Source organism: Nicotiana sylvestris, chromosome 6 (assembly GCF_000393655.2).
Source record: "Nicotiana sylvestris chromosome 6, ASM39365v2, whole genome shotgun sequence".
Lineage (NCBI taxonomy): Eukaryota > Viridiplantae > Streptophyta > Magnoliopsida > Solanales > Solanaceae > Nicotiana > Nicotiana sylvestris.
In genome coordinates this window covers 208,575,496-208,597,968 of record NC_091062.1, presented here as the reverse complement: position 1 = coordinate 208,597,968, position 22,473 = coordinate 208,575,496, and the positions used below count along the sequence as shown (strand labels likewise).

General features: G+C 36.4%; 2 protein-coding genes across 4 annotated transcripts; both read left to right on the top strand.

The window, feature by feature from the left end:
• The first annotated feature begins 3,918 nt into the window (after positions 1 to 3,918).
• Positions 3,919 to 14,903, top strand: LOC104210757 (serine/threonine protein phosphatase 2A 55 kDa regulatory subunit B beta isoform-like). Of its 3 annotated transcripts, none has more exons than XM_009759720.2 (14): positions 3,919 to 4,472; positions 8,959 to 9,062; positions 9,148 to 9,246; positions 9,534 to 9,653; positions 10,170 to 10,379; positions 11,060 to 11,151; positions 11,251 to 11,369; positions 11,512 to 11,635; positions 11,888 to 12,011; positions 13,374 to 13,442; positions 13,534 to 13,625; positions 13,718 to 13,795; positions 13,890 to 13,957; positions 14,079 to 14,903. In XM_009759720.2, exons 1-14 carry the CDS (start codon positions 4,370 to 4,372, stop codon positions 14,213 to 14,215), a joined length of 1,539 nt encoding a protein of 512 aa, XP_009758022.1. In that variant the 5' UTR covers positions 3,919 to 4,369; the 3' UTR covers positions 14,216 to 14,903. The 3 variants fall into 3 exon arrangements, with proteins under 3 accessions (XP_009758022.1, XP_009758020.1, XP_009758021.1); XM_009759718.2 differs by having other exon boundaries at positions 3,920 to 4,472; positions 13,887 to 13,957; XM_009759719.2 differs by having other exon boundaries at positions 3,922 to 4,472; positions 10,170 to 10,376; positions 13,887 to 13,957.
• Positions 14,904 to 20,850: 5,947 nt separating this feature from the next.
• LOC104210756 (dof zinc finger protein DOF3.1-like) lies at positions 20,851 to 21,450 on the top strand. The gene has a single exon (XM_009759717.2). The coding sequence runs from the start codon at positions 20,851 to 20,853 to the stop codon at positions 21,448 to 21,450; it is 600 nt and encodes a 199-aa protein (XP_009758019.1).
• Positions 21,451 to 22,473: the final 1,023 nt, after the last annotated feature.

The window sequence follows — 22,473 nt, the reverse complement described above, 5'->3', positions numbered from 1 at the left end:
AACTTTGTGCATATCTCCTTCTATTATCTCTTTCCGCACAAAAATGTGAACAACGCCAAAAATTACTTATAAAAAAAAATTGTTGTTGAAGAAATCAAACCTCTCAAAAATAAACTTTTATATAGATCAGAAATGTATCTAAAAAATATTAAAAGCTTTTATCCGTGTCAATGCTTTTAAGTTGAATATATCTACTGAGATAATAAAAAACCACTATGGGATATAATTTCTTTCTTTCTTTGGTTAGTTAAATAGGTTCAACAATTATTATCTTCAAGAACTTACGCTTCAACTTTTAATTTATATATAACTTAAATATAATTTTTTAATATAATAATTACTACGTGATCTTTTAAAATTTTGTATTCATGGAGATTAAGTACATGCACAACACGCATAACAAGAGACTAGTGATTTGAGGAGAGAGTGAAAGATTCTTAATAGTTTTTTAAAAAGGTCACGTGCTTTGCACATACTTTATTTGTTATGCTTTTTGAGAATTCAAAGTATGTTTTCATTTAATAGAATATCTTTTTAAAACAAAGAATCTTTTAAGTCCATATACGTTATAGGTTTTAAGCTAACAAATTCTCAAATGGTATCAATGTTTCAAGAAGATAGAATTTTATTCTATTAATATACACAATTAATTTAATGTTTATGGACCAAGTTTGAATAAGATATTTAATACACTGTTCATTTTTCACAAAATAATTTAACACAACAACAATAACGACCCAGTATAATCTCACAAGTGGGGTCTGGGGAGGGTAATATGTACGCAGACCTTACCCCTACCCCGAAGGATAGAGAGGCTGTTTCCAGGAGACCATCGGCTCAAAAAAGCAACAGAAGCCGATATATTAGTATCATAAAAATACATAATAGAATAACATCAATATAAGAGATATGAAATACAGAATACGAAATTAAGAATAGATAAGTGCATACACAATCTAATTTAAGAGTAGATAAAAAGGATAAGTGCATACACGTTAGTTCAGAGAATCTTTGTGTCATCTCCAACAACACCCTTTCTTGTACTATAAATCCATTAACATATTTCATAATGTTTTTTTTTTTTTTTTTGAGTTTACCTTTGTGCATTAGTTATAACCATCACGTTATGGTAACTCACAACAGGTAACTAAATATAATAATTCTAATTTGTTAACTTAAAACGTAATTGAATAATTAGATATAACTAATGAAGATGCATTAATTGAGTAAAAATTATTTGCACTATCAATTCATGTAAATTAAGTTCCTTTTCATTATACTCAACCACTAGGCGTTGCCTCTACTTGATACTTTAGTTAGTGAGACATGCTGTTAACGAATAAATTTAAACTTTTATATCTGACAAATATAAAGTATCATTACAATTATTGTTTGATAACAACAACAACAACAACAATAATAACGATCCAGTATAGTCCTACGAGTGAGATCTGGGAAGGGTAGTCTGTACGCAGACCTTACCTCTACCCCGATGGGGTAGAGAGACTGTTTTCAGTAGACCCTCGGCTCAAGAAGACAAAAAGACAAAAAGAGAAAATATATCATTACCATCATGGAAATAATAACACAATATAAGAACCAGTGAATAGATGAAATGCAGAAGTAATAACCAGTAAATAATGCACGACACTATGAAAATGGAAGAGTAGTGTAAACACAGCCCTGACCACTAGTAGTCTAAGACTAAATCCTATCAGCCTAACCTCACACTGGAAGACTAAATATGTGCAACTACCTCCTAATCCACAACCTTAATGCTCGACCTCCAAAGCTTCCTATCGAGTGTCATGTCCTCGGACATCTGAAGTCCCGCCATATCCCGCCTAATCACCTCTCCCCAATACTTCTTAGGTCACTCTCTACCTCTCCTTGTATCCACCAACGCCAACCGCTCGCACCGCCTTACCGGGGAATCCAAGCTCCTCCTCTGAATATGCCCCAACCATCTGAGTCTCGCTTTCCGCATCTTGTCATCAATAGGAGCCATGCCCACCTTCTCCTGAATATCTTCATTCCTAATCTTATCCATCCTAGTGTGCCCGCACATCCACCTCAGCATCCTCATTTCTGCTACTTTCATCATCTGGGTATGTAAGTTCTTAACTGGCCAACACTCAGCCCCATAAACATGGCCGGCCTAACCACCGCTCTATAAAACTTACCTTTGAGTAGCAGAGGCACTTTCTTGTCACACAGAACTCCAAATGCTAACCTCCATTTCGTCCACCCCACCCCTATACGGTGTGTGACATCCTCGTCGATCTCTCCACTCCCATGGATAACTGACTTAAGGTACTTAAAACTGCCTATCTTGGAAATGCCCTGCGATCCAAGCCTCTCGTCCATGCCCTCTTCCCTCGGCTCGGCACTGAACTTACACTTAAGGTATTCCGTCTTTGTTCTGCTCAACTTGAAACCCTTTGACTCAAGGGCCTGTCTCCAAACCTCCAGCCTCTCGTTAACCCCACTCCACGTCTCGTCAATCAAAACAATGTCATCAGCTAATAACATACACCATGACACCTCTCCTTGAACATGGTGTGGCAGTGCATCCATCACCAGAGCAAACAAGAATGGGCTGAGCGCAGATCCTTGGTGTAACCCCATAACAACCGAAAAATGATAGGAGTCGCCTCCCACTGTCCTAACCCGAGTTTTAGCTCCATCATACATGTCCTTAATCGCCCTAATGTAAGCAACCGGCACACTTTTAGCCTCTAGGCATCTCCAAAGAACCTCTAGGAACATTGTCATATGCTTTCTCTAGATCAATAAACACTATGTGCAGATCCTTCTTCCTATCCCTGTACTGTTCTACCAACCTCCTAATAAGGTAGATAGCTTCCGTAGTAGAACGACCCGACATGAACCCGAACTGGTTGTCTGATACAGACACCGTCCTCCTCACCCTCGCTTCTACTATCCTCTCATACACTTTCATGGTATGACTAAATAGTTTGATACCCCTATAATTGTTGCAACTCTAGATGTCACCTTTGTTCTTGTACAACGGAACCACTGTACTCCACCTCCACTCGTCCGACATCCTCTTCGTCCTGAAAATAACATTAAATAACCCTGTCAGCCACTCCAGACCTGCTCAACCCATACACCTCCAAAATTCTACGGGAATCTCGTCAGGCCTGGTAGCTCTGCCCCTGCTCATCTTTCGCATAGCTCCCACGACCTCCCCAACCTTGAAGCTCCTACAGTACTCAAAATCGCAGTGGCTCTCGGAACGCCCCAACTCGCCTAACACAATATCCTGGTTCCCTTCTTCATTTAGAAGTTTGGCCCCTAGATCCTCGTACATACGACTAAAAGCCGTTGTTTTAGCCTCGGTGACCGCCATCTTCGCCTCCTTCCTAGCTACTTTATACCTCTCCCTGTTCGCACTCCTCTCAGCCTCGCATGCGCTACCTACTAACTTCAGGTACGCCGCCTTCTTCTCTTCCACTTTACCTTGGACCACTTCATTCCACCACCAGTCGATTTTGTGCCCGCCAGCTAAACTCTTTGAGACTCCTAACACCTCTCTCGCTGCCTCCCGTATAATATTTTTTAAAATTAATATAAAAAATAGTTTATATAAACTTTTAACAACCTTTCTAATTTTTTTCTAAAATATAATTTTCGAGAAGTTTTTACATCTTAATAACTTAATATAATAAATATATAAATGTATATACCAATCGCTGGTCCATTTTACATGTTGATAGAATTGATGAAAAATACTTGCTCCTTTTTATATACATTTAAAAAGAATATTTTCTTAATTTTAATATTGTAAGTGGCGATGAAGGCCCATTTCCTCATCATTATTTGGCATATATACATGAAATTAGTAGATACATTATTTATTACATAAAGTATAGTAAATTGATCTACAGTATATGTTTTTATTTCAATTTACTACTGGAACTAGAATAGATCCGCCACTGATTGTTGTCTTTTGACTCGACGATATCAGATGAGAGAGCAAGTTTGGAGCAGGGCTTATAAGTTCCTAGAGAGAGAGAACCACTGACCTTAATTCTCAGAATCCGTTATTCTCCGTCGAGAGAGACAGAGAGAGAGAGGGAGAGAGGGAGAGAGGGAGAGAGATACAGAGAGAAGTGATATGCTGTGAGAATCTCAATCTGTGTTATTTGGACTTGTTGTAATAGTTGATTCGGAATCCGACATTGAAGTTAGGATCTTCAGACGACGGAAATTCCAAATACCTAATTTGATGAAGTGATTATTATTCTATTAGTTGTCGTCGTCACTTGATTCTAGATTTTCAATTTGGATCCTCGCTTTTTTTTTTTACTTGATTTTGAGGCTGTTGATTTATCGGGGGGAAAAGATGAACGGTGGTGATGTTGCAACAGAAGCTCCGGCACCGCCGTTAGAGTGGAAATTCTCTCAGGTCTTTGGTGAGCGTGCGGCCGGCGAAGAAGTTCAGGAAGGTAAACTACTTTATCATCTCACTCTTTACTCTATGGATCCACACTTGTGTTGAATTAGGTTTTGCTATCTGCTATTTGGTTGTTAATTGCTCGAATAATTACTATTTCATTATTGACCAGTAGAGAAAAATCTGTTTGATTTGATCATGGATTTGATGGTGTGATTTTGCATGCGGTGTTTAACCAATATACCTCATATGAACAGTCTATTAATGAACTAACCAAGTTCAGTCCTTTGAAGCTATATTTCATTTTAGAAAAATATTGGAGATCCTTGAACTCGTGTCTTGATGTCTCTTGTGTTTGACTGGCGAATCAGTACTCGTTATTGATTTACTGAAGGACTATGGAGCTGTAATTACTTTGACTTCATTTGCAAGAGTGGTGAGTTGGTGGTTTGGGTCATGTATTATTACCTTACTGTTTAAGTGCGTTGAGCTATTATACTTAAAATTTCAAGCATAAGGGCGTAAATTTCTAGTGAAAGTTGTGGATTTGCCACATGTGCATTTGTGTGACAGGGTGGTTCCGTATTGAGACACTAACTTAGAATAGTCGCTAGCCCAAAAAAATAGCCGGCAAATGTATATATTACACATAATTAGTGTGTAATATATGTATATTGGCTAGGGGCTGTACCGAGTGGACACATTTGTAGCTTCCCCTTCCGTATTTCGCCTCTAGGTATTGTCTACCTGCCCGCAATGTCAGTTTTAGGTACATGTACCCCATTGCTTAAGGTTGTTCAAGTTTTTCTTGATTCAGTCAGTGACCACTTGTCATGTTATTTTCATTCCACTTTTGTGATGTGAATATAGTAGTGAAGTTGTAGTACATATACTAGTAAGTTTCTTGAGATTGCAGGGCATGTTTCAGTACGACAGGCTGCTCAGAGAGCAATTTATATTGGGGTATTGGCGGAGATGGTCAAGGTAGAGACAATACCTTTCTTGTGTTTTGGAAATATTGGACGTTGCTCATGGGGCTTGTCGGCTTGAATCCAGCCAAGTGTTTAACTGCACATGATTAATGGAGACTGTCCCAGAGAGAAGATTTTGGTTCAAGATTGTTCTTCTATTAGAAGTTGTCCATTTTACATAGTTCCAAATTTGTTTGACGAAAGTTTGTTTCACCATTGTTGGGCTTCCAGAAAGTAGTCTGCATCCGCTCTTTTTTTGGGGTTTCATGATGCTATGTCATTGGACACTTGATGTGTGATAAAGTTGTTTATTGTGAATTTTATCGACAGCTCCTCGACAAAGTTCATCGTATTTTCCATCTGCTGAGTGTTCTAACCCTCTGCAGCTCCTAGCCTTGTGCTTTAGCTTCCTCTTTTATAACTATCCTGATTTTCTTGCCCAAAGTTTTATTTTTTTGGATAAGTGAAATTTTATTGGTTGCACCAAGAAAGTGCTAGTATGTACGTCAAAGATTTCTAACCCCCTTAATAAAGAAGGGATTCCACAAAGCCGACAAAAGTATTTACGTCGCAGTCAATCTTGAGCTTACACTAAGAATACAGAAAATGTAAGGCTCTAAACATAACAAGTGTATTGAGGAGTTTTTGTTTTCAAAACACCTATTTTTTTTAAAAAAAAATATAACAAAGAGGGACAGTGTTCCAAAAGTCTTTGAGATGCTTCTTTGTTCTCTGCCCATTCAGCTGTGTACAGCTTCTTTCAGTATTTCTGGATGTACTCATTGTATCCAAAACACATTAAGGAACAAGGTCCATACTTCCCATGCGTGCTAACCATGCAAGAAAAGATGAGCGGGAGATTCACTGTTGGCTTCACATAGAAAACACCTATTGCATAGCTGAAAATTTCTATTCGTAAATTTTCCTGTGTTAGGCATGCTTCCTGTAGTGCCAGCCAGTCAAAGCAAACTGCTCTTGGGTATGCTTTTGTCTTCCACACTGCTTTCCAAGGCCATATCTCCTACCCGCTGGAGATTTCAGCTGGTTATAGCAAGATTTTACGGTGAACTTTCTTTTTCTGTCTTCTTCCCATGGTAGAGAATCATGAATGTCTGGGTGTATTCAAACTCCCTCTACTCTGAATAATAGTTGTCCAAAATCCAAAGTTTTCTACTTCCCAACCGATTTTTTTTACCTTAATCCAAAATTCCAATCTTCATTACTCCAGCACACGGAAATTGTTGCATCTTGCTTTGGCTTCATACCAAAAAAAATTCATGAAAGTTCTGCTTCAAGGGAGATTAAATCCAACCAAGGATCCCGCCATATTCTGGTTTTAAGCCATCTCCTACAACAGTAAACCATTGATGCTCTTCCAGAGAGATACACCATATGCCCTGTAGCTTGTTTAGTTCTTGCTCAGAAGTTTATTGATGTCTGAGAAGTATGTTTGACGACCTTTGGTATAGCTTAGTTCATTGTGCCAGTTAAATGATTACTGAAGTACCTGTCAGTATAAAAACATAATAGGTGGAAGTATTGGCAGGTTAGATTGACTGGAAACATTTTCATAATTTGCACGATTTGGCACCAAATGTTTCTCTTACAGAAGTTATATCCAGATTCGGAGTTTCTTTCTGACTTTATTCAGCCCTTGGGTTATTTTTTGTAGAGATGGAGTGTCGTTGAAATCCATTTGCTCTAAATAGAAACCACAGTGAAACTCCTTCGTTGTCTTGCTTTTTTAGGCTTGACTTTTCGTTCCTCATGGTTTATTGCAGTGGTGGAGCCAAAAATCCTAACAAGGGGATTCAAAAACTAAAAGAATACCATGCCTAGGATTCAACTTGTTACCTAAAGCAAATTTTTAACCCCGTTACCACTAAATTTAAAGTTTCCATCATGTCAAGGGGATTTTAAAACTTATATATGCACAAAAGAATTTGTTTTTACCCTATTTGTGCAGTATAATTTTCCAATGAAGGGGATTCTATTGACCCCCTTTCATTGAATTGGTCAAGCATGCAGAATGTGCACACAAGACGAAAACAAGCGCTGAATGATAGACTGTTGATCATTGAAGTTTGCCGAAGTAGGAGTGCTTAAAGCCAACACCTGTAGTTACAGAAGTCCTACGTTATGGAGCTAGTTTGCTTGACTCATGGCGGTCTTCTTATTCTGACTAAAGTCATCTGCATCTAAATAGTGGATGCAGAAAAACTTATTTTATGTTTCAAGCTCTTTACAAATCCATGGCAGTACCAAATTCACTATGTTTATTGGCAGTTATGCCCTGTTTTAAATAGACGAGTTGCATTAGATCAATAGTAATCCTGCTTAAGGAAAGTGCTGGCTGAGATTTTATTATGTGTTTTAAATAACTTATCTCTTCCTTTTTCTAATTATGTTAGCATGGTTGAGACTTTGATTTTCTTTTCTTCCGGTGCTTCTAAAAGCGAAAGCGCAAAGAATGATAACCCCTCGTTTGAACTGAAGCAGACAGCGAAAAGTGAAGCACACTTTTGAACTGAAGCAAACGAATTATGAAAATTTTAAAAAATTCCAAATTGGAATTTAGTGATCCTACTATAATAATGAAATTGCAATAAAAATACTTACTTAAGCATTCAATTTACGATAATGTTGATATTAATACAACTCCTCAAAGTTGAGTTTCAAATAATTAAAAGCTTCTCATTAGGATCACTTGACACATTATTGTTTGAAGCGCACCCTTCTCTGAAGCGCGTGGTGTCGCCGTGAAATGATAACCACATGTTTGCATCCTTTCGTTGCTTTGAGCAACTAAGGGGGGGCTTTTAATAACACTGCCTTCTTCAATAGCTGTTCTAATAATTCCTCTAAATGTTCCTTATTTTTTTATAAGGAAAACAAAAGGCTCGCCCTTCAGAGCTTTCTTTGAATGATGCATATGAGTCAGTTCATTTATTGTAGGTTTTGTACAGTAACCTATCAAAGAAAAATGTAGGCTTTGTACAGTTCACGTCAACGCTGCACATTATCATGATGTGGGGGTATCCAGAAAGAAGAACACCGTGACTAGTGAATTTGCTGCCAGTAGCATTCTGTGTTGCGTGAAATTTATTTCATGGTTGCATTCATGTGAGTTCATTTAATGTATGATTTTACAGTTTAGGATAATGCAGCATTTATGCTGATATGGCAACATCCAGAATGAAAAGAAAGGAACAGAGAGAATGTCTCTCAATATTGTGCATGGATTCGTCTTAATAATGCCCAGCTTGTTCTTTGGTGTATAACATAGTTTAAATAGTAGTTTTAGGCAGTTCGTGTTACCTGAAGGTAGTTGCTGGTGGTTTACTGTCAGACTTATGTATAAGACACGTAGATGAACCTTTCTAGGAAACAACAGAATTGAATATCTTGCAATAGATTTCACGTATGGAATAATGGCGCTGATTCTTTCTGCAGTTGCACAACTTTCTCAAATAGTAGGACAATATTTACCATGCTCACGGTGTTTAGACATTTTGGACACTCTTTTCTTTCTGTCTCATGATTTGTTTTCTTGTCTTTGTTTTGCAGTTGATATCATCTCAGCAATTGAGTTTGACAAAACTGGCGACCATCTTGCCACTGGGGATCGAGGGGGTAGGGTGGTATTATTTGAAAGGACCGATACAAAGGAGGTTGTTCTTCAATCTTGTAGTTATTCAGAATTTGGAGGTTCTTTTGATTGATCAGTCTTTTCCTTGCGCTTATTTTTTTGTTTAGCATGCTGGAAGCCGAAGAGAATTAGAGAGAATGGACTATCCAGTCACCCGGCATCCAGAGTTCCGCTACAAGACAGAATTTCAAAGCCACGAGCCTGAGGTACGCGACTCATCTCTGTTTCTAACCTTCTTTCATGGTGTAATTTCTCTCTTAGGAACTCTTGTGTCATGTACTTGCCTGAGAAACAATATTTGAAAGAGCTTCAGAGAAACATTACCTTATTGTTTCTATGTCCTGGAAATAGATGGATGTTTTACCATTTGAGCCACCACTTTCTTGTGTCTATGGTGGACTACTGACTTTTAGTTTTCACTCTTCATGTGCTCTTAGTTCCTTCTTTTTGCCGCTTCAAGTAGAATTCTTATGCTCTCATCTACATCATTCAGTTTGATTATCTGAAGAGTTTGGAGATTGAGGAGAAGATCAACAAGATCCGGTGGTGCCATATGCCTAATGGCGCTCTCTTTCTTTTGTCTACTAATGACAAAACTATAAAGTTCTGGAAGGCAAGTTATTTCATCCGATTTGCTTCTCTGTGATTCTATGTGGTAGTACATGCAGAGTAGGTTTTTGATACCCCTATCAAGTAAAATGAAAATGTTTATTTCGTATTTACTTTTCCGAGGCTTAAGCTACAGTAAGTTTTGTGGGAGAGGGATACTAATAGCAATTTCAAGTGTGTAGCCTGGTATGTCTTCATCTTCATTCATATTCATGGTAGTACTAGAAATTGTTGTATTAGGAAGAGGGTGAGAAAGTCATTCAGTGTGGTGGGATGGGATGCCTGGGAAAAGTGATATCTAGTTGAATTGAGAAATTGTCTGATGTGCTGTTGCCTCTTATAATTCGTACATCGGCTATCAACCAACCCTTCTTCCATTCTTGTGGAATGCATATGTTGAGATACTATGCATTTTTTGACAAGCTACTGTTTAAGCACCTCGGTCTTCTTGTGACTGTCTATGTTGGCTGCCTAGAACATCCTAATTTGCTTCCTAATTATCTTTTCCTGAATTTTTCAGGTCGAAGAGAAGAAAGTCAAGAAAATATCCAACTTAAATATTGACCCTTCCAGAGCTATTGCAAATGGCAGCATGCCCAGTTCAAGTGTTTCTTCCAGTCAAAAAAAGTATCTTGCAAATGGGTGCTACACAGATGGATCTTCCGACTGTCTAAGCAATGATTTTTCGTTTCCACCTGGGGGTCTTCCTGCATTACATTTACCTGTGGTAGTTGTACTTAAGATATATATGCAACTTCCTATCTTGTACTACATATATATGTCAAGTTTTTCTATGTGTATTGGTTTTTTAACCTCTCAAGTATGTACATTAGTTCTCTTAAGTATGCCCAGCATTTACCTATAAAAACAATGATGTCCATGGGTATAAAGTTACATCTAATTGTCGGAAATAAAATAGTGTAGAAAAAGGAATATAATTCAGGAGTTGATAGTCTGAGCTGAACTGCATATATGATATTTGTTAGTCCGGGTTATTGGGGAAGTCTGTTTTGATGACTGTGCATACTATTCCAAAACATCTGTTAAGGTCTATAGTTTTGGTTAATGTTCATCCATGTATTGGTGCAAAGTGTAACAAGAAGCCAGAAACATATCTGTATTTCACATTTTAGTACATTCCGCATTGGTCCTTTTAGTATTTACTAATTCTACGTACAATCTGCATATGTGCTGGGCCAACACATAGGTGCTTTATCCTCTACTTCTCAGGCTGGGTAACCGAAAACCTTTATGCCTTTGTTCTTCCTTAAATCTTTCCTCAACTTGCTAAAGGAATTTCCATGTGGCTTTAGCTCACGTCCCCTCTGACAAATGTTGTTTGTTGAAATTTATTTGAACGTCTTTTTTTTCTTTCATCTGCTTCTGAAAGCTTTGGAATCTGAATTGCAGGTTTCAAGCAGTGAGAGCAGCGTTGCTGCTAAATGTAGAAGAGTATATGCCCATGCACATGACTATCATATAAATTCTATCTCAAATAACTGGTGAAGATCCATTCTATAATTGGAAATCTGATTTACTATGTATGCCTTCTATTTGTTAGAACTTATCGTAATTTCTGTCCTTTTCTTTCTTCCACTTAGTGATGGGGAAACATTTATATCAGCTGATGATCTCCGGATAAACCTTTGGAACTTGCAAATAAGCAATCAAAGTTTCAATATTGTTGATGTCAAGCCAGCAAATATGGAAGATCTAACTGGTGAATTTTTGATGTGTTGATCTCAACTTCCATTTTGTTGTGGGCACTTCAAATACATGATAGTTTTAATTTTTATTTTTAATTTTTCAGAAATGCTTGTTTCAATGAATGCTCATATTTGTTTAGATGTTTGTTATTGCAGAGGTGATAACTTCAGCTGAATTTCACCCTACTCACTGTAACATGTTGGCTTATAGTAGTTCAAAAGGATCAATCCGTCTGGTAGATTTGCGGCAATCAGCATTGTGCGACTCCCATTCTAAATTGTGAGTATCACATTATTTAAGTTGTAGTCCTTTGCTGGTAGGTGTTTGCTTATCCTCTCTATGTCAAAACAAGATATCACCTGCGCAAAAGAATTCTACAAGAGAGCTAGTTTCTTACCAGTATAGCCCCTGGAAAGCCTTTTTTCAAAAAAGTATAGGGCCCCTGGAAAGATATTCTTCAAAAGATAAATATTTTAAAATTACTTTCTCATAGCTTTATTAAGTTGAAATGTTGGTTACTCATATATGCAGGTTTGAAGAAAAGGAAGCTCCTGGCTCAAGATCCTTTTTTACCGAGATAATTGCTTCAATTTCAGATATAAAATTTGCGAAGGCTGGAAGATACATACTTAGTCGTGACTATATGACCCTTAAGGTTGGTTTTTCTCTCCCTTTATTTTCTCTAGCTCTTCATCTTTTCAGTTGACTGATGTGAGAGATGCGCAATGTAATTGCCTTGTGTATTATATGCTTGACTCTGTAAGTACTCTCTGATATGTAAATGGGGTGCATAAGGAAAACAGAGTTCTGATAAGTCCGGAGGTAACATAAGCATGGTCCATGGGCATCTCTTAGTCACGTTCCTGGTAATTGGTTTAGAACAAGTTTAATAAATGAGCTGTGGCACACTCTTTACTGCCGGAATGGCGGAATCTGACTTAAATTGCCAGCATACCAACTTACCCCCCCCCCCCCCAAACACACACAAAAAAACCATGGTAGTAAACATTATGAGTGCATTTGGAGTTTTCGTTGGTGCACTATTTAGAAGAATTTCTGGGCTTTCTGGAAGATTGAACTATGTGCATGGCGCTGTAAGTAAAAGTATTTTTTCACAAAATAGTACCAAGTGGGTACTGCAAAGGTTTACAAGATGTTACAGCTATTCTTCACTTTCAAAAAAGAGTTAAAAATAGATTCTTTATAGCTTTTACATAATTCTTTGTTACACAACAATATGAAACCCCGAGATATATTTCAAGCTGTATATTCCCTCTGATACCCCTTCGGAGTTTTTTTTTCCTTCCACAGCAACCACAAAATGCTTAGATTAGCTGTCTTGGAAAACGCCTTAACACTCTTTATGAACTAGAGAGCCTCTCCAATTGCAAAGATAGTCACTCACAGTTCTTCTGATTGGCCAGATGGAAACGTCGTGTTTCATCAGTTCATCGGTCACGTCAGATGCAAAAACAAATAATTGACAGATTCTTCAATTCTTTCACGCACGAATCACTTATTACACCAATTTTGCCCCCTGTGCTCTTGTCATTGTCGTCTATAATTGATAGGCATGCTGCTTTAATCCTTGTGTTTCCCTGTGGAAAGCTTTTGCAGTTGAATTTTTCCCAAGGCTAAGTCTCGTCTTTCAAAAATCTTAATTACAAACAAAACCTCTTGGTTTCATTAGGTTTCGCTATGTTTGCATCTTATGTTTGTGAGTCTGCAAAACGTTTTCAAGAACTTAAAAAGGTGCAGATACTACATTTTCTTTATCCTTTCTAGTTCCTGGCAAGAATGTGCGCGGTATACCATAAGAGTAACTATTATATTCAGGTTCCTGCTAGATCTACTTTCTTTCAGCTTTATGTTAGTGGACGTCCTCGTCAATAAAAGAAAGAATGAGAAGAAGCGAGATCTTTATCATTGATCCTTTTTTCCTGATGAGGTGATCCTAGCCTAAGTATATGGAAGAAAAGATTGTTCCGTTTTTACTGAAACTCACCTTGCCTTGCAGCTTTGGGATATAAATATGGATTCTGGTCCAGTTTCAACTTTTCAGGTTCATGAATATTTGAGACCAAAGGTGAATTTCTTTCTCCCAAAATTAGGTGCTTGTGCTTGGTTAGTTTCTATTTGCGTCTGGGCTGATTAGTAATTATTATGTTGCTCTGCAGTTATGTGATTTATACGAGAATGATTCCATCTTTGATAAATTCGAATGTTGCCTTAGCGGTGACGGTTTGCGAGTAGCAACTGGATCTTATAGGTGTGTAGACTTATTTTTTCAGTTTTTATTTTCTTTCCTTTTATTTCTCCACCACGGTGATGTATTACTCAACATAATTTATGCGATTTCAGCAACCTTTTCCGTGTGTTTGGTTGTGCTGCGGGGAACACGGAAGCAACTACATTAGAAGCAAGCAAAAACCCCATGAGGTACCTGTATTAAAAGTTTCTTCGGCATGTATACTTATTTGGATATATCGTAATGTCATGGCTTTTGATGACTTTGATTATTCTCCTTTAGAAGACAAGTCCAGACCCCTTCGAGGCCTTCCAGATCCTTGAGCAGCAGTATAACGCGTGTTGTCAGGAGAGGTATGCTTTTCTAGATGCAGATATATAGTTTCTCATATATCTCAGTATATATGTTATCTATATTTGAATTTTTGCCCCAACAGTTTGAAATAAATTTGAATTTTTATGATATGCATTCCAGGAGCAGAAAGTCCAGCAGTTGATGCTAATGGAAACTCATTTGATTTCACAACCAAACTGCTCCATCTCGCATGGCATCCATCTGAAAATTCAATTGCATGTGCTGCTGCAAACAGCTTGTATATGTACTATGCATAAAATGAGGTTGCAGTTTCCTGGAGTTGCTTTTTCAGAAGGCTTTATTTCGAATCAACTTGAGGTTCTGCCATTTCGCACTTCCAGAATCAATGCCGACGTATATTACATGCTCTTAATGTTAAGGTCCACTGCTCAAAGAATGGACAATCTAGCAACTTATTTGTCAATAGCCATGCATTCTTGCTCTCTTCTTCCCATTTTCTGCTTCACCCTTCTCTAAATTTCCTATTCATTGGGTTGACATCAGGAGAGATCTCATTGTAGTTCCCCCACAAGCAAAACTGATGGATGTGAAAAAATTGTCACTAGATCTTAGGTAAATGCAGTTTTGCTCGAAATCTTGCTGGAAAGGACCTGCTGGCTAACTTGCAGAGAGTTAAACTAACTTTATTGGATAGAATTATTTTTTGTAGGATAATTTAATGGCTTTTTGTTATAGGTTATTGACTAAAGTAGTTCTCTTTTTCTTTTTTCTTTTTTTTTCCTGTAAAAGAAGTTCAAGGGCACTGGCATTTATTTCCCTGTATTTTTTTCTTTGGTAAAGCGAAGCTGGCACTGCCAACTTTTCTATTAGGTTACTTGTGCATTTTATTAGGTTGAGGTTGGTGCTTTTTTTTTTGGTACTTTTATTCTGCTGCTGGAGCCATGTAATGGAACTAAACCTGCATGATCTAGCTAACATTTTTCACACTGCTGTGTATGGCAACCATATAACGCTTCCCCACAGCTGGATGCCTCATCTTCTCTCTGAAAACGATACCATTGTACTACTCCCTTATGCTAACATTCTTTAATGCATAAGGAGAGGCCATTGTGGTTCTCCTGCAAGCAGTTCTTCGGTCGTCAGTGAAGATTTAGGTTACTTGTGCTTATGATGGTTAATGTCTTGTGTGCACGCATGTTTGTCCTCGTAGGAAGAGCAACAGAGAATTTTGACTTGTTCTTTCTTGATATGGCTATTCTTATAAATATGTTGGCACAATGTGATTGAGATAAGTGATGATATATGCGTTCTTTATGGAATGAAATTACGTGTGACTGAGTAGCAGCATACTATATATAGCTGATGCAGAGAAAAAAGTTGATCAACATGTTTCCTTGGAAGTGGAGGTAGTTTACCATCAGAGCAATCCCTCTTGTCAATCAGCATGCAAGCATTTTGTCAGAAATGATTTCATTCATGGTTGTGGACTTGTGCAAATTGGCCAAGGCAACGCTAACTGAGGCGTGTTGCACGCGGATTTGAAACTGACCCTTGACATGACCGCTGCACTCCATTATTTCTCACTTTCTTCTTCTTACCATACACATTTATTAACAAGTACAAAAAGGGCAACCCGGCGTACTGAGCGTCAGATCACAAGGGTCTATTTTATGCAGCCTTATCCTGCATTTCTGCAAGACGTTTTCACGGCTTTGTGACATTCTGGTCACATGACAATAACTTCACCAGTTACACTAAAGCTATATTTAACAAGTAATTCAACGCAATTTAATTTAATGAGTTTGACCTTTAAGACTTTTAGTATTTAACTTATTATATTTTTAAATTATGAGTTCAGATTTAATATTTGTCGACATTTAGTGAAATTTCACATGAATCCATTATCCAAAGGTTAGATCTGCCCATAGCTCAATCTACCCAATGCTACACCATGATTTTATTCAGTCTTTACTTTGCTGCTTCTTCCGCGATAAAAAGTTAAAAACACATTCTGTCTTTGTGAGCTGCAAAAGTAAAATCTGCATACCATTGTATGAACATATAGAATCAAACGTGAAACAACGCTCTCTAGTTGTTTAATGTCTAGATTATTTTAGCAGCGAGGAGTCGTGCTCATCGTATCTTACGTGACCAACAACAATTCCTTGACATCTCTTGTACGACAAAATGACACAAATGATGGCGAACATATTTTCAAGATGCCCTTTGTATTTTCTCCCCTTCCTAGAAGGATTATTCATTGAATATTAAGCACTATGCTTTACGCATGTTATTCACCCCTATTTTTGCCATCCCCTCCAAATTTTGATGCTTGAATTGATGTCAATCGATCAATCAATGACATCTCAGTTTTAAATTAATTATTTTTTTATACTTATGTGAGTATGTGGGAAGAGGGGTTGATGTCAATCGCGGAAAATTAATTATTTTTTTTAGACAAGAGGGGTTGTTCTGATGGTAAGCAACCTCCACTTCCAACCAAGAGGTTGTGAGTTCGAGTCTACCCAAGAGCAAGGTGGGAAGTTCTTGGAGGGAAGGATGTCGAGGGTCTATTTGGAAACAGCCTCTCTACCCCGGGGTAGGGGTAAAGTCTGCGTATACACTACCCTTCCCAGACCCCACTAAGTGGGATTATACTGGTTGTTGTTGTTGTTGTTGTTGTTGTTGTTGTTGTTGTTGTTGTTGTTGTTGTTGTATGTGAGTATGTGACCAATCAGATCTATTTTCTTCTAGAACTAAATAATTTTATTTTTTTGGAGTTCTCTACTATGGTAATCTGTTAAAATAATAATACAACTCAGAAAGAAAAAAAAAGGAGAATAAGGGTGTGTTTGGTACGAAGAAAAATATTTTCCGGATTTTTTTCCCCAATTTTTGGTTGCTTTATCAAGAGAAGGGAAAACACTTTCCAAAACTCTTTTTCAACCTTCCCATTAGGGGTGTACATAAGTCGGGTTGATTTGGATTTTACAATTACCAAACCAAACCAATTTTGTCGGGTTTTTAAATCTAAAGACCAAACCAAATAAATAAAATTCGGGGTTTTCACTCTCGGATTTTCTCGGGTTTTCAGGTTATTCGGTTTTTTCGGATTTTTTTCCCCGGTAAAATCTTCGTAGAACAAAACATATAAATTGTACTCAAAATATTTCTTTAACCCTAATAAGATACAACTATATAAAGTATTTTCCAAAAAAATAATACGAAATATGAGATATATCATGACATTATCCTAAAATATTCTACAATAAAGACAATAAAATTATGTAATATGAATATTGCTAATTAAAAAGACATAATAAAAATAAGCATAATCTAAAAGTACTAAGTCATGCTAAAATAAGTAGACTAATAAGGGAGTATTATTTACATGACTAAACATTAAAGAAAAAATAAAAATAGGTTATGCATTTTTATCTAAATTATTACAAAACCAAAAATAGATTTCAATATATTCCTGTTCGTAGTATTGAATTGAATGTCTTTTGTTAGCATTAGTATTGATTTTCTTTTGGTTTGGGTTTTTGTTAGCATTATTTAATTTACTAATATTACTGGCTATAAAACTTATTGGAACATTCAAAAGTTCTAAGTCCAACCTTGAAATAATACCTTAAAAGATAAAATTATGAAATTTTTTAAGAAATATTTATAAATTACATCACAATAAGTATATTTATATATTAAATATATCTAAAATTTCTATATATGTAATGTCGGGTTGGTTTGGTTTCGGTTTGACTTTCTTTAGTTAAAGCCAAACCAAACCAATTATGGTCGGGGTTTTTTTTCCAACACCAAACCAAATCAAACCAAACCATCGTCGGATTTTTTTTTCTCGATTTGACTCGAGTTATCGGGTTGGTGTGGTTTGTCGGTTTTCTTTGTATACCCCTACTTCTCATCCTATTCACCATCCCCTTGACTTGGGAGAAGGTGTGGGGAGAGTAAAATAAAAAATTATTTTTCTAAAAAATAGAGTATTTTCTACTCTCTAACCAAACACTAGAAAATTATTTTTTGAAATATTTTTTTCACTCACCAATTAAATAAGAGAAAATAAAAAATAAAACCACTCATTTTTCATAAAATATTTTCTAAAAAAATATATTCCTTCGTACCAAAAACACCCTAAGAAACAGGCTAATATGGAGGCTAGGACCCTGTTTATGATAAAGGAGAAGAAAAGGAAGAAGCAGAAATTTAATATTTTAGCATCGACCGTCAATCGTCATACTTTCCATTAGAAAGGAAAAAATTAGAGTGGCATTATAGCCCGGTAACAAAAATATAAATTTCCTTCGCAGCTAGTTTGGATTGTTGTTACATGTCATTTCATAATGTATCGTATTGTATTGCACTGCATTATATTGTATTGTATTGTTTGATGAATACAACGTTTGGATAGATTGTATCATTTACTGTTGCTTCATAATGTCTTGCACCAACAACATGAAGAAAAAACTTGCAATATTACTAAGAAAAATAGAATACGGTGTAAAATTATTATATAAAAAAGTAGGGTAAACGATAAAATATGATTATTTAATAATAAGAAAGGGCAAAGAAAAAAAAGTAAGGTAACGACACCACCATATTGAATTTGTCGTTCCATAAAATGATATTTTTCATCGTTTTTTCATCGTTACATAACGATGAATTGAGTGATACGATACACTGAAATCTTTTAGTTGGAGACTTGGAGTACTTTTTTTTTAAGAGAGCAGGCCTAATATGATCACTTGTTTGAGGTTCGTAAACATATTGATGACAAGAATTGACCTTTTGTCTCTTTGTTTGAAATTTAATAACGTTAATTTCGTTGACAGATTGGCTGTTGCTTTTCTCTTGCCAAGAGTGGAAGAATGTAATTATTCTAAAGTTTTGCTTAGGGTCATTTTTTTCAAGTAAATTTAAATTTATCATTTGAACTTTAATATTGGGGTTGGAATGCGATTCTAAGAGTTGGAATAACTCCGTTATGTCATTTGAAACTTGTCTGTAAAATTTGATATCATTTCGAATTGATTTAATAGATTTCGGCGCGAGTTTTAGAAGTTGGAAGTAGCCCGAAGACATCGTACCTCCAAAACTTTCTATGGGGATAAACTCCCCAACCAAACATATTTGGAGAAAAATTACAATAAAATAATCCACTGGCGATTGCACAAAATGAGTAATCTTCAACTTAGAGAGCTACAACTTTTAACTGTAGCTACAAATAAAAAAGGAAGAGAATGCAAAAATGTTATGATTGCACAGAATAATTACAGTTCTTCTCAAGATTAAAAAAGGGACTTGAAATAAAGAGAAATTAAAACAAATTCAAAGTAACCTACAATTTATATATATTTTAATTAACTTGTCTGGTTAAATTATATACTTATTTTCTTATTAACCTTCTTTGTAGGGTAAAATCGCAAACGAAATAATCTGTTGTTTTTCTTTATAAGGCATTTTCATCATTTTGATTCAATTTTTTCAATGGTGCTAAGTTAAAGATACTACCTCGTTAAATCTTCTTGAGCTACATTCTCAAGGCAGGGGTGAAATTTGCGTATGTATTATCCTTCCTAAATTTTACTTGTGAAATTATATTGAGTATGTTATTGCTATTTTACCTGATTAATTCAGTATCATTTTGTTCAATTTGACATCATAACATTCTTTTGCAACCGAAAAAAGTTTGACCAAAGAGGGTTGTGAGTTCGAGTCACCCCAAAAGCAAGGTGGGGAATTCTTGGAGGGAGGGATGCCGAGTGTTTATCGGAAACGACCTCTCTATCCCAAAGTAGAGGTAGGGTCCACATACACACTACCCTTCCCAGACCCCACTAGTGAGATTATACTGGGTTGTTGTTGTTGTTGTTGTTATTGTTGTTGTTGTATTAGGGCTGTGCACAGATCGGATTTAGCACATTTCAGATTCAGATTTCGGATTCTAGAAAATGCAATCCGAATCTAATCCGAATTATATCGGATCATATCGGATTTTAAAGTTTGGGTCGGATCGGATTTCAGATCGTATTATTATGCCTCAAAGTTGCAAACTAATATGTATATTTTCTTTGTAAAAGAGGCAATACATTAAGAAAAATTCATTTTTATGCAATTATGAGAGTACTATGGTGCCAATATAGCTAAATCTAACAATTGTAAAGATAATAACTTGGAGGAAGATGTAAAGGAAGTACTGACCATCCGAAATTAAAAGTGTAGTATTTATACATTGCCTAATAATTTCGAATTTCGGATCGAATAAAATATACTAATCCGAATCTGATCCGAAATTCGAAATTTTAATAAACACAATCCGAAACCGATCCAATCCGAAATCCAAAATTGAATGGATCAGTTCGGATTTCGAATATCCGATCCGAATGAACATCCCTACGTTGTATTACAAATTATTAAAAAATGTTATCGAGGGGATAAAGGGAAATTTGCCCTTTATCTACTCCAAATCCAACTTTTAAAAAATGCTGCAATAACACTCTGTAATCTGTACTCCCAATTCCAATTTCCATAAGCCTAACAAACCAAAGAGAAGAGAATATATATATATATCAATTTTGTGTGTATACATGAAATTTGGTCGTCACTTTCACGCGGAATTGCTTAGTTCATTCACATTATTCATTCAACTGACATCCATTTATCTGCTACCATCATTGAGATTTTAATATCTGTAGAAAGTCACTGATTTGGTGAGAATTTGGAATTCTCCAGATCTTCATAAACTATATTTTCTACTCACTTTCTCATAATCTATATAATTTCTTCCTTCCTTCTTTTCTTTATTTATTCATTTCTTCTTGTTTCTTTTCTGGATATTTTGCAACTGAAAATAATACAACAAAATTTCCCTTAACTTAATTGGTTCGCTAATATCCTTTTATTAGCCGAATCAATGAATATGCAATACTCATCAGTATATTCAGAGATCAATCCTCAATTTCCAGAACAAGAAATCTTGAAATGTCCTAGATGTGATTCAATTAATACAAAATTCTGTTACTATAACAATTACAACCTTTCTCAGCCACGCCATTTTTGTAAGAATTGTAAAAGGTATTGGACTAAAGGAGGAACTTTACGAAACATACCTGTTGGTGGCGCCTCTCGCAAAAACACTAAACGTTCTTCTTCTTCTTCAAATAGTAAACGCTCCTCAACGACGTCGTATTTATCTTCATCTTCAGCAGCACAACCAAAGTCAGAGCCTTTTCCTATACCTAATGTTGCAGTTTTTGATCAGAATAGTTCAATTCACGGGCCTTTTAGTTCGCTTTTGACATCAAACGGGCCGGAAATTGGGAATTTGTTTGAAGCTTTGAAACCTAATGTGTCCGATTCGGGCTTTGTTTCGGGCTCAGATGCAGCAGCTCAAAGTGAGAATAACAATACAGATGAATACTTGTTTCCTGTTCAGAGCGGTGAAGATTCTAACTGTTGTAATGGTTGGACTGATCTTGCTATTTACAGTGCTCCAGGTTCAAGCTTTCAGTAATTAGAAATGCCTAAAGATGATTAGAACTTGTAGCGCTACTAGTAATTAAGGAAAAGCATTGATCTTTTGCTTAAAGTATAAACAATTATGCCTTAATCCAGAATTAGTTGAGATAAGCATATATGTTATATTTACTTAGTGTTTATTACTTTTAAAACTTTTTCTGTTGCATATTTTTGGGAAGTGTTGCTGATTGCATATTAGTAGTAGTATATATTTTATCTCTGGAAATTAGGTGTCAGGCCCATAACACTAGCTTTGTTTGTGTAATGCTTAATTAATACGTACATAATTGTGTGTGCTTTGAGACTTCATGTATGTGTTGTTCCGACGGAAACAGTAAATGTTGTCTGCGTGTGACATATAAGTCACGAAAACTTCATTATGTATGTGTTGTTCGGACGAAAAGGATAAAATTATCTACGTGTGACCTATAGGTCATCACGAGTTTGAGCCGTGGAAATAGTCATTGATGCTTGTATTACCCCATCACATCTTCTTGGGGCGGCATGGTTCGTGCACCGAATTGCCTCTTTGAGCCGAGGGTCTCCTGGAAACAGCCTCTCTGTCCCCTCGGGGTAGAGGTAAGGTCTGCGTACATATTACCCTCCCCAGACCCCACTTGTGGGATTACACTGGGTTGTTGTTGTTGTTGTTATTTTCTCCATCTCATTTCTAACGGAATTCCATTCGTGACTTTCTTTTCATCTTAGATAGTTTTTGATGTATTACTAGCGATTATCCAAGATTTGTCCTTAGCTCCAATAATATAGGCAAATACATACATTGTATTAGGTGTAGTACGTACGTAATGGCAGATGTTGATGCTTTATATGACTACGTATTGGATTATTGTCTAAAATTAGTATACACTGGTCGTGCAATACTAGATCTGTATATACAACAACAACAATAACATCAATCTAGTGAAATCCTACAAATGGGGATCTGGAGAGGGTAGTATATGCAGATCTTACTCCTACCTGATGAGAATAAAATGATTGTTTCCAATGGACCCTCAAT

Excerpts from the sequence above, each read along its gene's own strand:
- LOC104210757 (XM_009759718.2), top strand. The coding sequence starts at position 4,370 with ATGAACGGTGGTGATGTTGCAACAGAAGCTCCGGCACCGCCGTTAGAG. Across the intron at positions 10,380-11,059 it reads CATTACATTTACCTGTGGTA|GTTTCAAGCAGTGAGAGCAG; the intron begins GTTGTACTTAAG and ends TCTGAATTGCAG. Across the intron at positions 11,636-11,887 it reads TGCGACTCCCATTCTAAATT|GTTTGAAGAAAAGGAAGCTC; the intron begins GTGAGTATCACA and ends TCATATATGCAG.
- LOC104210756 (XM_009759717.2), top strand. The coding sequence starts at position 20,851 with ATGAATATGCAATACTCATCAGTATATTCAGAGATCAATCCTCAATTT.